The sequence below is a fragment of the Lepidochelys olivacea genome, assembly GCF_965140295.1.
Source record: "Lepidochelys olivacea isolate rLepOli2 genome assembly, chromosome: 9".
Lineage (NCBI taxonomy): Eukaryota > Metazoa > Chordata > Testudines > Cheloniidae > Lepidochelys > Lepidochelys olivacea.
Window position 1 is genome coordinate 28,531,019 of NC_140419.1, and position 19,664 is coordinate 28,550,682.

The 19,664-nt window shown below is 41.7% G+C and overlaps 1 protein-coding gene and 1 pseudogene across 2 annotated transcripts in view; both read left to right on the plus strand.

Annotated features, from left to right (window-relative positions):
* Positions 1-12,066, plus strand: part of LOC311525781 (glutathione hydrolase-like YwrD proenzyme) — a 45,723-nt pseudogene extending 33,657 nt beyond the window's left edge. Inside the window, exons 8-9 of the transcript in view lie at positions 1,677-1,850; positions 11,994-12,066. The product of the transcript in view is annotated as a glutathione hydrolase-like YwrD proenzyme (transcript). The remainder of the gene's footprint in view (positions 1-1,676; positions 1,851-11,993) is intronic.
* On the plus strand, positions 11,864-19,191 carry TM4SF1 (transmembrane 4 L six family member 1). Its single transcript, XM_084640062.1, has 5 exons — positions 11,864-12,100; positions 14,679-14,768; positions 14,859-15,007; positions 17,498-17,678; positions 18,866-19,191. The coding sequence occupies exons 1-5, from the start codon at positions 11,924-11,926 to the stop codon at positions 18,878-18,880; spliced, it is 612 nt and encodes a 203-aa protein (XP_084496188.1). The 5' UTR covers positions 11,864-11,923; the 3' UTR covers positions 18,881-19,191.
* The last annotated feature ends 473 nt before the right edge of the window (positions 19,192-19,664 follow it).

Below are 19,664 nucleotides of genomic sequence, written 5' to 3' on the forward strand. Positions count from 1 at the left end.
AGATTCTCTGCCTTGTTCTGTCTTACCTCATTTGGGTATGGTATTTTTATTTATTGCCTTCTTTCACTTTCTTTTACTTCCACACTTTGTAACATACTGTATCGGGTTTGTCATACGAAACACAATTGTGTGCTGCCCTGCGTACCATGTGCATTCCCTATGAAATGCAAGATATCCTTAAGTATATCTGCTTCCTCCCTTCAAAGAATGCAGTTGCTGCACAGGGATGACAGGTGAAAGAGGGAAAGAAAATGAGAGTAACTTTTGCGGGGAAGTGGTCCTAAGTTACATAAAAGGGGAGTAGACAGAGAAAAAGAGCCAAGTGAATATAAAGGAACAGAACATTGTGATTATGCAATACAGAAAATCAAACATACCCCATACATTATATAGATGGAAGGATATGCACAAGCATGCAGGTTTATGGGAGTAGTTGACGTTGATCATGAGGGGATTGTACTGATGGCTGGTCCTACTTCATGCATGCACTGATCATTAAATCAGCAACACATGTTCAACCATAGACCATTCCAGCTAAGCTCTGCTGTCATGATACAGCTGGGGGAGTCAGAACTATATAGCAGATTTTGAATACACTCATTGTAAATGCTTCAGTATACAGACACTCTCCACAAGCAGAGACATGTTTTGGAATGTACACATCTGGAACACTTACAACAGCTGCACATGGCTTCCATCATAAGAATGGTAAACTCCCGAATACATTTGACAGATGCTGGACAGGCAGGATGCTCCAACACAGCAGAAACAGTACTAAACCACACAGCAAGAAAATATAGTCTCCTTAGCTAGTCTTATTCGGGTCACTCAGCATAATATTGTCACTTTCACCCTTTGAACAAAATATACAGTATACTGAGTGGACAGACAATAAGTTTTGAGTACATGCTTGCAGAGGGGCTGTGTTCCCATTGTACTGTGTTGTATCCTGCACAGATGTGTTGGTTTTATGTCTGGCAGCTGGCAGAATGCATATTGTGTGGGTGTGAGACACATTATATAGTTTCTGCTGATTGGAGTGGAAAGGTGGGACCGAGAACTGACTGCATGTGACCATTGTTGCAAATTTCAAGTATTGGGTCATTGTTTAGCATGTCTGCTCCTTCCCCAACCCACACTCCCTTAGAACTTTTCTTGTCTGTGTTCCCAGGCCAAACTTACCCGTAGAGGGGAGCAGGAGCTCCACAGAGAGTCACTGACTTCAGTGATGAGGCCCAGAAATGGACCCCACACTTCAGAGGCATGATGCTAGGCCCAAACAGTTTTACAGTGGTCACTATTAAAATGCTGCCATTTGAGAGCTGTTCACTGTTTTTAGTATGATCATACTCAGGCCATTTCCCCAGGAGTGCATGGGCGGGCTTGTTTGTGTATAGTCTCATCACCTGCCTATATCCAAGAGCCTACTTGGGTGCTCCACGTCTTGCATAGGAATAGCTTTTGTGAGCTGCTCTCGCTGCTGCCCAGCTTTGGGTACATGTTGGTGATGCCACGTGTGATGTCAGTCAATGGACTAGCTGGCCAACAACTGGAAAAGCTAGTAACTATTGTGCATGCTTACTTTAGGCTGCATGGTTCTTGTCCAGCCAGATGAATTGTGTTTGGCAATCCCGGGGGGTTTATTCTATTAATAAGGGTTTGTATTTGTTTTCTAGAATAGAGAATTCAATTTCTCACTATCTCCCAGTCACCTGAACTGCCTCACCCTGAGAAAACAGCCGTACCACATGATCATTCCTGCCCTTGCTACTGCAGCAGACACTGGGGACCTCTTGTGCTCCTTTGAAGTAATGGGTGGGTTCATGCAGCCTCCATGACACGTGCAGGATGTAAGTAATGTTAGTCCTTTGGGATGTGTGGCAGAACATCAGAAGGATTCACTGCTTATTTAAGAGCCTTTCATTTCAGTAGCCTCTGGACAGGCCATGAAAACACACAGCACAGCAGAGCAGAGGCCTTGCTGATCTATGTGCTTTATCCCAGTGCTGACTGATCAGCCATCAGCCAGTTTCAGATCAATTTCATGTTCTGTTTCTACCAAAGGACTCTGAGATGTTAAACACTGTATAATTTATATCAAAGGTCTCATTCTTCAAAGACAGTGTACAAGCACTGCATGCAATTTTGAAGTGTATTAAAGATTGATATGAGGATATTTTCCTAGAGTCTAATCTGTCTTACTTTAATCATCTCTTTGAAGCCTGCTTGGGGAATCGGTAGCAAGCAGAGTTGGGTAAATGCTTCAGTTAAAATTTGTGTGAATTTTGGTTTGAAGTTTTAAATGAATTCTCTCTGCCTGTGTTCACTTTCTACGATTATTCTAGTTAACAATGGCAAAAATATTAACAGCAAATGTTAGATGACTATTGCAGCATATTTGTGGAAAACTAATTAAAGAGCGCTTAGAGTTACACTCACCCAAACAGGGGAGTTTTAAAAAAAAAAACAAAAAACAAAGTCCATTCCTGGACCACAGTAACTCATTTTCGATTATCTTGTTTTGTGCCTTGACACTTTGACAGGTGCATTAGAAATTGAAAGAGAATATAAACTAAAGGAGAGGGAAAATTAATTGCCCAATGTGCCCTAAGAATTGGTTTCCTGTCTAGAGTGACCACCTTTGTTGCATGGAAATAAGGGAAAAGTACATGAAAAGTAAGGAACAATGCTTTTTCTTAAGAGACATTTTAGGGAAACACCATTCCCATTAACATATCATGTATTTTTCTCTCAAGTGTACTTTTCTGCTGCCCTTCAGTATAGAATGCAATGATCATAAGCTTCAATTTAATGTTTAAAATGGTACTCATCAGTTTTAAAATTTCAATGCCTCTGTTTTTTTAAATCACTTCATAAAATACTACATGTACAATTGAAATTCACTTTAATCTGAAACTCAGCCTTAATGGAATCAATATTTAGCAGTTTTCTGCAATCTGTCCAAGTCTGTTAACACAATTAACATATTCTTTCCACAGCTGCATTGCAGGTAGGAATGGACATAAATAAATTCCATGAATTTTAAGAAAGTGGGAGAAGGAGGTGGCTACCATCTTTCAAACTCCAGCACTTTCCCGGCACACAACACTCAAGCAAGCAGTTAAGGGCAGCAGGCACATAGTGAGGTACCTCATCCAGTGCATCAAATTCCCCAATATCAACTTATATGGGTGAAACCAGACAATCACTATGCTCTTGAATGAACTCGCACAGAAAAAGAAAAAAACCCATATCATCTGTGGGCACACACTTTTCATAAAGCAATCACTTCATATCTGATTTTTCAATACTTGTCCTCAAAGGAAACCTGCATAACACCTTCAGAAGGCGAGCCAGGGAACTTATGTTCATAACTCTATGAGACATCAAAAACCATGGACTGGACAGGGACCCTGGTTTTATGGCTCATTACTACAGTTTGTAAGGCACCAAACTGCCTGCTACACTTAATTGCCTGCTTCAAACACTTTATGCATAACAATCTAACCCACAGTTGCCCACTTTATTTCAAGTAACTGCCTCCAACATGCATTATCCCTTCTGCTTAACAATCTGTCCTAATTTGCAATTAGCTGAGACCCTCAACTTCCTGAAGAAGCGCCTTGTGTAGCTTGAAAGCTTGTACTTTCCACCACCAGAAATTGGTCCAATAAAATATTATCTTGCCCACCTTGTCTCTTTCATATCCTGGGACCAACAGCTACAACAACACTGCAAAGAAGTAGTTATGACATTATCCAGCAAAAATAATTAGAAAAACATTTAACTGTCATCAGCAACTTGTTTATTAATTGCTACTACCTGAGGTAGCCTATGCTACTAAAGAGAGCACAGGTACAATTTTTCTGATTCTGCAAATATATTTTAAAATCTGATATGATTAACAGTACTGATCCCTTTTAAACTATAGATCTCAAAACACTTTGCAAGGTGGGTAAATGTTTCCCTCCCCCCCTCCATTGTTAATATTGTCTCCATTTTGCAGATGGACTCAGAGAGTTTTAATGACTGGCCAAATCAATGGCAGAGCCAAGAGTACAACCCAGGTCTTCTTGCTCCCAGTCCATTGCGCTAGCCTCTGAACCATTCAGTCTAAAGGGAAAGGTTCTGCACAGTGCTGTGTGCTACCACCGTGAACATGTAGAAACTGTATCAGGTGTTCCACGTGCTTTGGGGGAATACAATTTACACAGCCAGGAGGTGCCCACAATATGCTAGTTTGTGCTGATTAACATGCTGCCACTACCATGCACGGTATGCAGTACAAGTTGCTTGCAGTACATTACTAATAGTGCTTTGCACTTGCATGGCCCCTTTCATCTGAAAATCTCAAAGCCATTTAGAAAGGTGGGCAAGTATTACTGTCCCTGTACTACAGAGAGGGGAACGGGCTAATAGTCGTCAAGTGACTTGTCCAAAGTGAATCAGTGGCAGAAATACGAATAGAGCTCAAGCTAGCCTAGTCCTCTGCTTTTATCTTTTAAACACTGACACAGGTTCAGTGTTGTATGCAACATCACAGTCATACATACACACGGTCAAAAAGTAGCTCTTGTTGAAACAGACAGTTTGACCAGAGAACACTGTGAATGAGGGCTCTAAGAGCATTCTGAGTCCCAGGGTGGTTGTACCAAGGCATTAGTTCATGTCCAAAGATGACCATTTTGTGTAATTGTTGCGTTGATGAAACTGGCTGTATAGCACCATCGCATGCAACAGAACACTCAATAAGAGTATTAACACGGACAAAGGCAAAACAGAAAGAAAAAGAAAAAACAGCTAATGACTAAGAAGTGTAATTCAGCTGCCCAAGCAGGAGAATTGGGCTGTTCCCTAAACTATCAAGACCAATCCAGAATAAGATTCACAGAACTCCACCCACAGAATCCACTAGCACAAACAATTCCAGTAGCAGCATTACATCATTAGAGCCCAGACTCAGTGATTATACTCTTTTAGCAAAATGCAGTAGCCTTGCAGTTTCTCAAAACTGGCTGGTTAATAATGCTGGTGAGACAAAAATTGCAATTATTTTTTCTGTTCTTTGCTGAATTTCAGTACTGCTGGCAATCTTCCAACAGCTTTACTACTTGCACACTAAGCATTATATGCCTGTCACGCACACTATGGCACTGTGAGGCTATACTTGGCAATGATGTTGCACACTAACAAGTGTAGTTCCTATGTAATGTAGCTGTCAGTGATCTGACAAATAGTAGGTTTGTGGGGGCTGGTTTGTGCTGCAGTCAAAGTAGCTTGCGTGTCCCTGCAAGAGGGATGTGTGTATATTAAATGTTACTTGTGGAATGGCTATCCAGTTTTGTTCGACAATCCCAAGAAATCTGGTGCTGGGGCTGCGTTAGTACCTCCACCACAGAAGTAACTACATTAGAATTCCTTGGCTGAATCAACTAATTGGCAGCAGATAATATGGAAGTTTTGCAGTCAGTTTTGTGCAGGAGAGCCTGGCCAGCTCTGATGTTAGCAGAACTGAGGTCCTCACTGAGAGCTCTTTTGCAGGGTGTGGTGATTGATATATGTCCGTAGGCGGTGTGGCTGGGGAAAATAATAGCTACAGCGTAGAGATTTTATGGATGGTTGTGGAAAACATGAACAATGTAGCACCTGTGTATTGGGAGGTTGGCTGCTCATGTGTGAGTCTGTTTCAGTTTGTATACGGAGAAGCTGTGGATGGAGGCAGGTGCTAGAGGTCATTAAGGGCTCTTTTCTAAACAATTGGCTGAAAGGCTCCATGCTGTGGAGGTAACAGGTGATGACATATTAATCAGACACTCTTGGCAGCAGTTTAAGCCAGAATGTGCCCATGTGACCAGTCATGATACAGTGGTTCTCAACCAGGGGTACGCATACCTCTGGGGTATGCAGAGGTCTTCCACGGGGTACATCAACTCATCTAGATATTTGCCTAGATTTACAACAAGCTACATAAAAAGCACTAGTGAAGTCAGTACAAACAAAAATTTTATACAGACAAAATCAGAAAGTAAGCAATTTTTCAGTAATAATGTGCTGTGACACATTTGTATTTTTATGTCTGATTTTGTAAGCAAGTAGCTTTTAAGTGAGGTGAAACTTGGGGTATGCAAGACAAATCAGACTCCTGAAAGGGATACAGTAGCTGGAAAGGTTGAGAACCACTGGCATAATAAACACTAATAAAAATTGTGAGGGTTAGATTGTAAAAACACACCTGTATTGCGTGACCTATCCATGCCAGTATGAACATAATGCATTGCTTGTATTTTCCACAACCTTTCACAAAAACACCTTTATGCAGCAGCATTATTTTCCCCAGCTACACCACCCAGATGTGTGTCATTCAGAGATAACACCCAACCAACAATGGGCACCTCAGTCCATTATCCCATGGCTGATGGTTGCCAGTACCCAGTGCTGCACAGGAAGGTGCAAGAAACCCCATACTGAGATTATTATGGAAAGATGCCCAAAGGGGAAGTATCTTCCTAATCTTTGTCAGCTAATGGCTTTGTTGATGAACCAAGACAGTTTGCATACCTTATAAGTTTTTTATTCTTTCTGAGCTAACTGGAATGAGCTCATTATTCATGCAAATACCTAATTCTTTTCACAATCCTACTAAGCTCTTGACTACAATTGTATCTTGTAGCAATGAGTTCCATGCGTTAATTATAAATTATGTAAACAAGTATTTCCTTTTATCACTTTTAATGCAGGGTATAGGTGGTTGTCATATAAACATGAGGACTAAATTAGCTATTTTTCAGAGCCATCTGTGCTGCATTCGTCAGTGGAGATGACAGTTGCTGTCACTGATTGAGGCTGATAGGCACTGCTGTGCACACTCTCAGTCACACAGTTTGCTATGGACTTGCTGCTGTCCGCTGTGCATGACCAGCTGCCCTAGCACTGTTCAGGATGGCAGGTCCAGTTCAGATTACATTACGATCTGCAATCTGCATGTAAAACTGCCCAAATGGTATTATTTATTGGACTTCCTAGTTATAGACAATATATGGAACACTGGCTATGCCTGTTTGTGAAACTGGCTGTATAACGTCATAGCATGCAACATGCTGAAATGCTGAACAGTTCCTGTATAAATGTTGTACACTGGAAGTGTGATGAAGAGCAAGGCTGAGCACATGGAGAATTAATCAGTCAGTGCCTAGAAGGGCAGTTATATGTATCTGAATGTGGTATATTGATCATCTGGCCATTTGTTTAAATAGAAAGCAGAGTTGTGCAGAATGGTATGGCATTGCTATTATTACCAGGATGTGTTCATGGCCTCAGAATGAGTCACAAACATATATAATCTTCACATATATATGGGCCAGAGGCATGAAAGCGAAATTTCCTTAGTTCTGTTCAAGCATGTCCATTCTGAATTTTCCTGGAGATGGTGAACTGGTTTTCTGGTAATGTCTGCCCTGCACTGCTGTTGAGAGCAATTCATATGCAGAATAGCCGAGATCATTTGGTTTTGTCTCAAAATAAGAACGGTAGATTAGGTTTTCCAGCCTTCTCATTCTGATATCCAGGTACATATGGAGGGGGGTGACCCCTTCTTTAGCAAGGGCCAGTTCTTATCGCTGCAACAGTGACTCCTCCACTGATTTTAGATGGGCTGGCTGACCTGCTTAGGAACCTGGGTGTTGTTCAGTTTTGTTCTCACAAGTTTCTTTGGGGCCCTCTATTTATTTCTTGATTCCTCTCTGATTCAGATACAGTGGATGTCTCTGGTTGCCTGTTTCCTATATTTAACTTGGACATTGATTTTATTTTTAATACAGGGTGATGGTCTTATTAATATCATTGTGAGCATTACAGAGTATTGTAGAATTCAGATAATAGAACTGCAAGGCCAACCAAGATACCACCCATGTACTTTGTTAGCTATTTTTTTGCAGTGCTGTTATCAAGGATGCCAGTTATGGGAATGGTTCACTTGGAGCCAAATGGAAGTCACAAGTGCTCATCACTAGTAAGGGACTGGCCCCTAGAGAGCAGAGCTACTAGTTGCAATTGCAGCTGAAGCTTAATCATTTTAGTAGGCGCTATGTGTTTTACTTAACAAAATCCCCGGTTCCTTTTTCTTTCTGTTTATTATTACTGTTTTTTGTATCATAGTAACGCCAAAAGTCCTCAACTGAGATTGGGCCCCTTTTCATTACATGCCCTACCCACACATTGTAAGATGCAGCCCCTGCCCTCGCTAGACAAGCCAGAGAAAGGCACTCTTAATGTTACCCCCATTTTACAGCTGGAGACCAGAGGCCCAGAGAGACTGAGTAACTTGCACAAGGCCACAAAGGAAGCCTGGTGGCGAAGCCAGGAATTCAACTCAGATCTCCTGCGGCCCAGTTTGGTTCCTTAACCACAAGACCAACCTTCCTCTCCTACACAAAACAAGCTGCCCTCTATTGTCGTAAGAACAAAATAACATTGACCGAGATTTTAAAAAAATAAGGGGAGGCTGGGTACTCAGTCTCTGAAAAATCAAATCCATGTTTAGGCACTTAGGTAAGTGGCCTTTACTCTTAGGCATTGGTTATAGCAAGATCTCTGGAACATGAGGGCCATACCTGGCCCCACATCAGCTTTGCATTGCGTCATTGCTGATCCAGACCTGGGATAATAGGGGGGTCATTGGCTAAAGGGCAATATGCGGTAATGTCTCCTGCACCAAATCTGCTCCCCAAGGTGGGCACAAGGGTGTAGTTAAGTAAACAAGGGGCATGTCTTGGTCATCTCTGTGCCCCTGTGAGCTCCAGCTGCCATAGAACAAAGTGTGCAAATGTGCGCAGGGTGGTTTAAAGCCACCTGTGTGTCTCACTCACCCTCCCTGCAGTGAGTCATGCCAAGTGCTCTTTGGCAAGAGCTGAAGATAGGGTGTCGAGGTGTCTGGTTGTTGATTGGAAAGTCTGGTCATAAAGGGGACTTGACAGTGTCCGGTCAGATCTACTGACCAGACACCCAAAGTCTGGTTACTGCAGGCAGGGAGGCACCGAGTCATCACCCGTGCCAGCCCCTACTCACTCAGGGCCACCTCCTACCTGTGTCAGGCAGCTACAGCTCCCAGCCCCAGCTCTGCAGGCGAGTCCCTCCCGACCCACATGGGGGAGGGGGGAAGAGAGGGGAAGAGCAGCAAGCGACGGTGGCGAGAGGGAAAGAGGAGCGAAAGGAGATGGGTCCTCAGGAGGAAGGGGTGGGGCAGAGGCAGGGCCGCAGGGGGACAAGGCGGGGCAGGGAAGGTTCCAACCCTCCTGCTGTAGGTCCGGTTTTTGTATATTACAAAGTTGGCAACCCTAGCTGAAGATTGGGGCCATAATCTAGAATTCACTTAGTTCTTTCTTTTTATTATGCACTTCTATTGACATCACATGTTATGTAATTTTCTGGCATGAGTTTCGCATCTTCAAGACAGACAACACCCTTATGGGGTTAGTCATGTAAGAAAAAAAGGAGTGGAAATTTACTGGGGCAGGTGAAACTATAACTGGGCAAGTAAGCAGTTGTCCTTGTATCCTAAGCACAGAAAGTGGAGCTCTTACATATGAGTCGTAAGGTCTTAATCTGATCTTACAGTGGTGTAACTTCAGTGGAGCAACTCATCACGTACACACTTGTGGAAGTGAGATCACAATCAGGTCCCTGCTCTTAGTATAATTGTTGAGAAGAGTATTTTCTGCTCCTGTCCTGCATGTAAATTAGTTGTGTCATGGAAGACTGTCTATGTAACCAAATGCAGGATTGGTCCCTTAAATGACAATAAGAATAGAAACTCCAGCTTTTGACAAGACATATACTGGCTTCAGGATAGAAGAAATATATTGAATTACCAGATATCTCTAGTGCTAAAAGCACTGTCATTCTTAATTCCTTTGGTCTGGAAAAAATACTTCAATTCACAATTAAGTTATGCATTTAAAAACAAATTAAATAGGAAATTCTTGACCATATGTAATTTGTTACTTTTAAGAATATGGAAGTATACAATTTATTAACAGAACAGATTTTTGTATCTGGTTTCCAGATATCATATATTAAATATAACACAATTAAGGGAGGTTTCAGAGTAGCAGCCGTGTTAGTCTGGTATCTGCAAAAAGAAAAGGAGTACTTGGGGCACCTTAGTGCCCCAAGTACTCCTTTTCTTTTTACAATTAAGGGAGTATTCAGTTGAAGATTCATCTGGTTAAAGTATATACTCTCCTGCTGTTGATGAAATCTGAGAGATATTGTTTACATTTGGTTTACATTCTTCAAAGATAACACACACAATAACTTCAACCCTACACTATTGACAATCAGAGGATATTATCTCGTATAGAAGGAAATTACCAAGGCCAAAAGTTACAATACCCGGAGGGTTCCATGATGCCTCCACATCTGCACAAGAAAGTTCACTGTTTTTTTAAAGGTTCAAAGCCTACTTGCATTGCATGCATGAGTAGTCCTATTGAAGTCAAGTGTGCAATCAAATTGCATGAATGAAGAAGCAGGATTTGACTCTAAGTACATTGATTTTAAGACTGCTTTTTCAACACCTCTACTCCATAACTCCTGATACCTTCCATGAGTTGAAATGAGAAAAACCAAAAACAAAATAAAAACCAACTGCCCTAAAAATGAAGATTTAATGACACTTCTTGATATCTAATATTCGTTCTGTATGTTTTTAAACAAGTATCTTCACACAATAATTTTGCACCTTATTCCACTGACACAGAGGGTCTAATAGTTCAGACTGAAGTCTCCAAAAATTCCCATAATGATGTCAGTCCTGTTTAATCTTAAATTGACCATTTGTCTGTCTCTCTCTCTGCTCCTGTTCTGCAGAGTTTGAGGATATTCTCTTGTGTAACCTACGAGACAAAAGCACTTTCAAGTTCTTTGCTTTGTCTGAAAATTTTAAGTTTAGTGGTCCATTTCCTCTACGTGCCATATACTACTTAAAGGAAGACTAATTTTCATGTACTTACTATAGTATATTTCGCTGTCAGGAACAATTTTTTTTTTTTTACAAGCTAGTGTGTTTTAGCATTTGCTATTTTTATATTATCTATTCCTAAGATTATTTCTTGCAGTTAAAACTCCAAACATTTTCATTCCAATAATATTTTTGGAAATAGTTACTATTTTCTACCAATATTTGCGTGGTTTAGATGTGACAAAAATGGCTGCTAACAAATCTGGATTAAATCTGAATTTAGACTATAATGACAATTAATACAAAAGGACACATCTTTAGAAGCATGTCTGCCTTTTTTTAGACATTTTTCAGCTTCATCCCAAGGCCATATGAGTTCTTATTCATTGATGAAGATACGGGATTGTGTTTTACACATTCTTAAATACTAGCAGGCTGTTATTCTTACATGTTCATTAAGAATCTCATACAAAGCCCACTGAAGTCACTTGGAGTCTTTCCACTAACTGCAGTGGGTTTTGAATCAGGCCATAAACCTAGAAGTTGAAACGGGCTTTCATTTTCTTTTAATTTTTCTTGACCCTTTTCTGATTCCCAAAAGAGCTTTCATTATGGCATAAAGTTGTTCTTCATGCCTAATCATGTCCACTGTAATTCATTCCAAACTGTGTATTAAAGCCAAAATCAACACTGTGGGAAAATACTGTTTCCCTGCCTTGGGTTTCGTTTGTGTGAAATGTTTCATTTAAAATGGGTGGTGATATTCCTCTCATCTTGCTCCTGCATTCTGCAACCAGGCCTGACGCTCATGTAGACATGTAATCATCATCCAGGTAACTAAGTAACCCAGAGTATTTAAGAAGGTGTGACTATAACCTGTTCTTACTTTTACACTTGGATGGGTACCATACAGGCTGGTCTGTGGTAGTTCTGAGCTACTAAAGAAAGATCTGTAGAACTTTAGACATGTGTTTTGGAAAGTGTGCTAGGTGCATTGGGTACAAGTTGCTCATTCTTGCCATCCTCTGCATTGTAGCTAACATCTTGCTTTACTTTCCCAATGGTGAAACAAGATTTGCTTCAGAACATCAGCTTAGCAAGTATGTGGCGTGCCTTCATGGAATTATAGGAGGAGGGATTTTGGTAAGTAACTAAAGCTAGCGTGTTTTAATTTGTTTTCTTATTTTGAACATCTTAAATATTCATATTTCTCTGTCAGTTGTACGATTTTTGTCTCACGGCTTTGTTAGCAAGTCTTTACACCTCTGTAACTTTATAACATATATGTGGTGCCATATAAATTATTACTATTAATCACACTATTAATCTGCCATCTTGTATGATTTAAATCTGGGGAGAACTCACAATTTGTATGACAAAGAAATGCAAAATAAGGTCCTGATCCTTCAATGGGACTACTCATGTGAGTAAAGTTATGCACATGTGTAAATGTTGGCAGGTTTGGGCCCTGGGTTTGTATTGTATTTTATAAATGTAGTTTACTATTAATCTATTCTCCTTTTAAAAATGATTATATTTGATTAAAAGTAGTAACCATTTCTTCAAATGTACCTGAGATGTCTGGGAGGCATTGGCTGCTGCCATGTCCTAGGTATTTATTCAGGGAAATTCAACAGTTGTTTATAGTCACACCAGTGTGTAGGAAAAAACAATGAGGAGTCCTTGTGGGACGTAGAGACTAACAAATTTATTTGGGCATAAGCTTTCGTGGGCTATAATCCACTTCATCAGATGCATGGAGTGGAAAATACAGTAGGCAGGTATAAATATACAGCACATGAAAAGATGGGAGTTGCCTTACCAAGTGTGTTAGAGAAATAGGGAAGGAGGATATACTGCTGTTTCGGAAGTACTGAAACTTTCACTAAAGGGCAGCAGATGGTTAATTTAGGACCCGATTCTGAAATGAGCTGTATGTGAGTGGAACCCTGCATCAGTGCAGATCTTGATTGCAAGATGGGGACCTAGATGCTTATATTAAAAGACTTACATAACTATATGAATATTTCCCGCTTGACTTTAATGGGCCTGCTCAGTGTGTAGTGTTATGCACCTAAATAAGTCTTTGGAGGATTTGGGCAATAGTATGTAATTTAAGAGCCAGCAGGTATGGGGCTGTGGTTTTCAATTGAAGAAATTGTTTTTATTTTTCCATATGTTTTAAAGTACGTGTGTAGTGCTCACAACAGATATTTACTTCCTTCTTAAGGGTTTTGCGAGGCATCACTGGATAGTGTTTGTCAAGTGCTATGACTACAAAATATGAATAAGGCCAGCCACTGGCTGAGGCCTCAACAGTTCCTGTGTTTAATCCACAAGGTCATGCTGCTCACTCCCTTTTCACCGCAGGTTGAAAATTTTCAAGTGTGAATTTTTTATTTTAACTGATTCAGAGTGGAAAATCTGAGACGCATCAGTTCATCGGAAGTTTTCACACAAATTCTGCAATTCTATGGCAGTTTTGTGAACTTGAAAACAAAGGAAAAACATTTTCTACATGGAATATTTTGCACAATTCTACCAACAATAGAAGCTTCTTGTGTTTTGACTCCATTGATATCAGATATTCTGTATAAGCAAAACACTTGCTACTACTTTTCAGTAACTAGTGTCATCATACCTCATTATAGTTGAAATGATGGATGTCATCAAAAAAGCCTAGTAGTGTGGTCAGTGGTGGATTAGCCATTGGGTCAAGAGGCCCGTACCCAGGAGCCCTGGCCAATTGGGAGGTCCCATAAAAATGGGTGTCCCCACACCCTGACCCACTCTGCCTGGAGCTCCTAGCGGGGAGCAGGGTTGAGGCAAGGGGCTTGCTCCGCCTGCCCAGTTCTCCAGTCGGGGAGGAGGGTCGGTGTGCGGGGGCTTGCCCTGCTCAGCTTGCCCGGCACTCCTGCAGAGCCGGGCAAGCCCTCATGCCCCGACCCTGCTCCAGCAGTGCCAGGTGAGGAGGTGGGGTGGTTCAAGCCCCGACCCCATTTCCCCAGCAGGAGTGTGGGTGCGGGAAGGACTGCAGGTGGAAGGGGTGGGGAGGGGCCCCCATTTACTTTGGTCCAGGACCCCACAAAACTATAGTCTGCCCGAGTGTGGTCTTCTCTCAATGAAAGCTCCCATCTACTTTGTTGAGCACTTTTGCTGAGAGAGGACTGCAGGATTTGACCCACAGTGTGTCAAAAAAGGTGTTGGATTGACAGGGAAGAATATTACTATTATTTACTGGAACTGCAGTAGCATCTAGGAGCCCCAGTCATGGACCAGGATCCCATTGTGTTAGGCACTGTACAAACAGAAAAAAAATGAAGTTCTCATGGTTTATCACCGTCTATCCCTAAGCCTAGTCTTGCCCCTATTGAAGCCAAGGGGAGAACTCCTCTGGAGTGGAATGGGAGTAAGAGTGAATCGGCTATGCAGAATTTTTAAATTGTGAAATTATAAATCTAAATAAAAACAAAGTGAGGACAGAATTTGATATGCACTGCCTGTAGGCAGAACCGTCCCTTGGGTAGGACGAATCGGGGTGATAGCTCCGGGCCCCGCGCTTTGGGGGGCTCCGTGGTCCAGTGCAATTGGCTGGTGCGGTCAGTCTCAGAAGAGACAAATCCATCACTTCCGCCCTGGGCCCTGCACCCCCCTAGGAAAGGCCCTGCCTATAGGATAGTTTACCAAAACACTCAGTGCACAATTATTTGTTCTTATGTAGATATTCCTCCCAGCTGCAGTGTTCATCGGACTAGAATACGATAATTGCTGTGGATGCTGCGGGCATGAGAACTGTGGGAAAAGCTGTGCAGTAAGTGAGCTTTTTGCTTCACCATTTTCGGATGGTCCCTAAGAGGGAATGGTCAGAATGCTGAGAATCACTTGTGTGTTTACTCTGCAGATGCTGTCCTCTGTTCTGGCCGCCTTCATCGGAATCCTGGGGTCCGGCTACTGTTTCATCATTTCAGCTTTAGGTTTATCCCATGGCCCTTACTGCCTCTCTGCTGTAGAACAGAACTGGGTCTATCCTTTCACTAACTCCAGTGGAGGGTGAGTAGTCTGTTTACCAGCAAGCTGTGCACTGCAGTATATAAACACCATGGACCTGATACTGCTTACTGTGTTTTATAGGAGGGTATATAAAAGGTTTGCACTGGTGTAAAATGAGAGGAGAAACTGTCCTATTAATTTGCTCCTTACTCAGACGAGTAGTCCCATTGTTTCCATAGGACTACTCACGTGAGTAAGGGCTGCCTTTTGGACCCTAAACTAGTCAAGAGGGAGAAAGGCTGTTAATCTTTGTAGAAACTAATGGATCTATTGTATTCTCATTTTGGGAGCCTAATTGTCTTCTCTACAGCTGAGGAGCAAGATCATAAGGGGTGTCAAGCACCCGCAACTCCCACTAAAGTTTCAAGAGGAGTCAGCACCTATGAAATCAGGACCATTGTACGGTCACTAAGTTATTTGTTCTTGCAATAAATTGTTTCCAAACAGAACACACACTCTTTCTCTCCAGTTCTCACCCTGCCTCGCCACCTAATTGTCTCATAGGTTATTCCCCCTCCAGCAAAGCTGATGGGTACCCTCAGGCTGAGGAGAATTCTCAAGACCATATAAACTGGGACTCACAACTATCCCAAGCTTTACAAAATGACTGCCACAGCGGCATCATCGCTTACCATAGGAAACACTCTGCATGACGGGCCTCTGGATATGGCCCTTTTTAGCCACAATAGCCTGGAAATATTTCTCAAGCAGCCCAGTAACCATTCCCTAGCATTCTGCAGATGATCACTATAGTGCTTCTTTTAGAAGCTGCATTTATCATCAGAGACTGCTAGTGTTTCAGTATGAATGACAACCTCCTTCCCAGGGGCTGTGTGAGCATCACCCCAGGCCTGTAACACTCCTGTCTACCCAACTGTGGGGGAGCCACAAACCAAATTCTGATTCCCACCCCTTCTCCTACCCCATCTTGTGGAAATCAACAACACGGTTTTAGGACTCTATTAACAATCAGCTTTAAAAAAGGGAGACCAGAAACACACTATCCTGATGATCATATAGATTTTGAATCCTAAAAATTCTGAAGCATATTGAGAAACCATGTGTCATGGAGGGTGTTTAATAGTAGGGTTATTAGAGTCAAAAAGCAAGATGCAGAAGCCACATATCAAAGATCTTTAAATTAGTTTAGAACATCTTGGTTTGGGAGCATTTTCAACTCAATGTGGTAGGAATTTACCCAGCTGTTGCAGCTGATACCAAGGGATGTTCCCAAGCTTAAACCCTGGACTTCACACAAAGTGGATGTAAACCACATTATTTATGAAGGTACCCTTGATATAAAAAATGTGACCAGATATAAATTCAAACAATAGAACTTGGTCTGCACAAAGCTGCCAAAAAGCCCCTGGATTTCCCTAGTTTGGGATTCTCCTTTTGTGGAGTGAGTCCCCATGAAACATAAAGTTGGCATAGCTGAGTCATACATCACTTCCAAGTCAACCCGCACGTAAGGGGCGTAGTAAGGGTGTGGAGTGCATGCATGGTCAGAACACGACGTACTCCAGTAATACCTTACCGGTGGATAGCCCCTGGAGGCCTGTTTCCAGAGCAGTGCATGTCTGGTGCCAGAGCAGAGCTGGCTGGCCTGAGAATCAGGAAGCCACACCTACATTCAACTGGCCCCCTGAAGCAGAGAATCTGATTTGAACACATCTGGCTATTGTTTGTCATGATGGTTTCTTTAGTTTTCACTGGCACAGAAAGGAGAAGATAAGTAATTTTTTTGCTGAATATGCTAATCAGTTGGTTGGGCAGGAGCTGCAGGCATTTACTTTTAGGACACAGTGAGTTCATCCTGTGGTCAGAGCAGTTCAAGTGTGTGTTTGCAGATACCAAGTAGAGTGTCTCATGTAAGACAGTGACAAATGGAGAGCAAAGTTCCCTTTGGATGCAATCACTATCTTAAAATAAGGGCCTGATCCTGCAAGGTTCTGAGCCCCATCTGAGAAGTGTTCAGTGCGTTCAGCTCATTCAAAAGGCTGTGCATCATTTAAGTCCCTTGCAAAAGGGCAACCTCCAGCATGCTGTTTTCTATACCAATTCCATCCTAGCAGCCATTCCTAGGAGAAAAAGGGCCAGGGCATGGCCATGGCCAGTCATAACGTAGAGCAGCCCTGTGACTGCTCTAAATTATGCTATGGACCATCTGACTCTGGAACTGGGGAGAATAAAAAGGTGTGTTAACGCTACCTCTGTTCCCTACCACCCTGCTCCTGCCCTCTATTTATAGTTAAAATCAAAGCTAGGTTTATCAAAAGTCTATACCTAATAACTGCTCTTGCATTCTAGAGTGTCAGGGAGTTTTGCATGAAGCAAGCCTTTGCTTCCCTCATCCTCACTTACAAGGTTAGTGGTACATGAATTAGGCCCCCATATTGCAACTGCTCTCTTGATATACATTAAATACCAGGGCGTGACACGCTTCACTGCGTCATGAGTTTCTAATACATTTTTAATTGCTATGAACAGGTATCTGCTTGAGCGTGACAGGTGGTCTGAGTGTCGGGAGCCAAGGAATATCGTGGAATGGAACTTGACCCTCTTTTCCATTCTTCTGGTCTTGGGGGGAATTGAATTAATTCTGTGTTCCATCCAAGTAATCAACGGTTTTCTCGGAGGAATATGTGGGGTTTGCTGTAATCGGGAAGAGGTAAGTGCAGCTATTCAAGGTATCATTTGATTACAACCACACTTCCCAGATAATAAAAAAAACAATATAGCATAATGTATTATCCGGTAACCAAAGTACATCAGGGTCTAATCAAGGAGAACATTCAGTTCTAATCCAGGAGATCATTATTTCCCTGTCATGGCTCCTCTTCTGAAGCTCAGGTTCATTAAGTGAGCTTTGAGCCACATCGTTCACAAAAACCCTGTGGCATTTGACTTTAATACAATGGGAGTGATTTTGGGCAAGTGGTCAGCTACAAGTAGGGAATTAGATATGCACATGAGAAGGAAATTTCCTTTTCTACCTTTTGAAATTATTGGTCACCTTAACCATGCAGGGGATAAGGTGTATGTTTCAGGCACAGATTAAGTCTTTTGGTGAGGAAGAAATTCTCGGTCCTAATCTCCTCTCCCGCCCCCCTTTTACAACGTTACATAATTGTATGATAGGTTTGCAGCTTAGTTTGTTTTCGACCTTTCACTGAAGCAACTGCCAAACTGTTTTCAGTGGGAGCAATATATGGCCAGCTGAAGATACCAGACAAGCAGGTCTGGAGTCTGCTCCGCTAGGTACACTCATGTATCCTAGAACCATCCACTCTCCCAGGCAGCCACTAGGTCTTTATTTCCTCACTGTGCCTCTCCGTCCTCCATAGCTTTTATTCTTTTGTGAAAGGAAAAAGTTGGCAACTTTTACAATGATAAAGATCAACATTCTCAAAAACAAAAGAAATCTTGTACAGAATGATGGTAAAACTTGATTGCCCTTAAAATGCAACAAAAGCCATAATGATGTCTGCTCAAAGATGTTTCAAAAGGCATTCTTTATGCAGGTATTTAAAATGTTTTCTTTGAGAAGATGTTTCATGTTTATTACATACAGCTTTAATCATGGATATTATTAACATGGTAGATTATGATGGGACCTTCAAAGCTGTTGTCTCTTTCTCTCTCCTCCTCCCCACCATGATCTAACTGGGGACATTGAGACATATTTCTGGCTCTGTCATAAATGGATTTTTGAGGATTAGTGGGCACGGAAATAGATCCACAAGCTGAATACATATTATACAACCTATTAACTTTACTTTTTACAATGAACAAAGTATGTGATTCTGTGATTTTGTTTTCCCTCATTTAACACATATTCTTTTTTTCCCCCCACAGAAATACGTTTGCTAGAACATTTGCAACTGAAAATGGGCTAAAATCACTGTAATTATATCCTTGTGGTATTCTGTAAAACATTTATTTGAATGTCTTGTTTTATATTGCACATACTGTAAATTATAAAGAGAACAGTTTATTCATGTTACATTTCTTCTTGCCAAACTATGCACTGTCACCATTAATTCACAGATTGGGCCAGGTTCTGTTCTTGGAAAGAAGTGCAGGATTCCCAAAGAACACAATAGTTATTATGTGTTTGGAGCTGACAGCAGAATTTGGCCTACTGTGATTTTTGTCATTATAAACATATACCTTGCATACAAGGATTTCATTGGTTTATTTAAACATAATGCAAGTAACTGATTGATTAATTGTGTTGATGGGGTACAGTTTCTCACTACAGGCATGGTAGTTCTTGATTTTCATACAGAAGCTGCTTTTTCCATTAGTGTTCCATTGCCATCCTGACCCTGAAGCCCCCAGTAGGAGCTGTCACTCACAGAAGGAATGCTGCTTTAATTGTGTCAAACCAAAAACCACGAATACCATGAATACTTTCTGTATTCATCTAGTCTAACAGAAAATACAGATGGTGCCAACTAATGGACAGACAAGGGTAGGCACATACGGAGGGGCCCTATCTCCACAGGGAAGAGGTGGAGATAGAACAGCAGGAAAAAAAGACAAGTCTGAAGAAAGGAAAATGGGGAGTTGGGAGGGGAGTTTGTTTCAAACTTCTTTCCCTCTCTATTTGACAACAAAATAGAATATATATATACCCACCAGCTGTCAGTGT

What these genes read in the sequence shown, in the direction of transcription:
- TM4SF1 (XM_084640062.1), top strand. Translation starts at nt 11,924, where the DNA reads ATGTGTTTTGGAAAGTGTGCTAGGTGCATTGGGTACAAGTTGCTCATT. An exon ending in ACTGTGGGAAAAGCTGTGCA is followed by an intron (nt 14,769 to 14,858) that starts GTAAGTGAGCTT and finishes TTTACTCTGCAG; the next exon opens with ATGCTGTCCTCTGTTCTGGC. An exon ending in TTCACTAACTCCAGTGGAGG is followed by an intron (nt 15,008 to 17,497) that starts GTGAGTAGTCTG and finishes TGCTATGAACAG; the next exon opens with GTATCTGCTTGAGCGTGACA.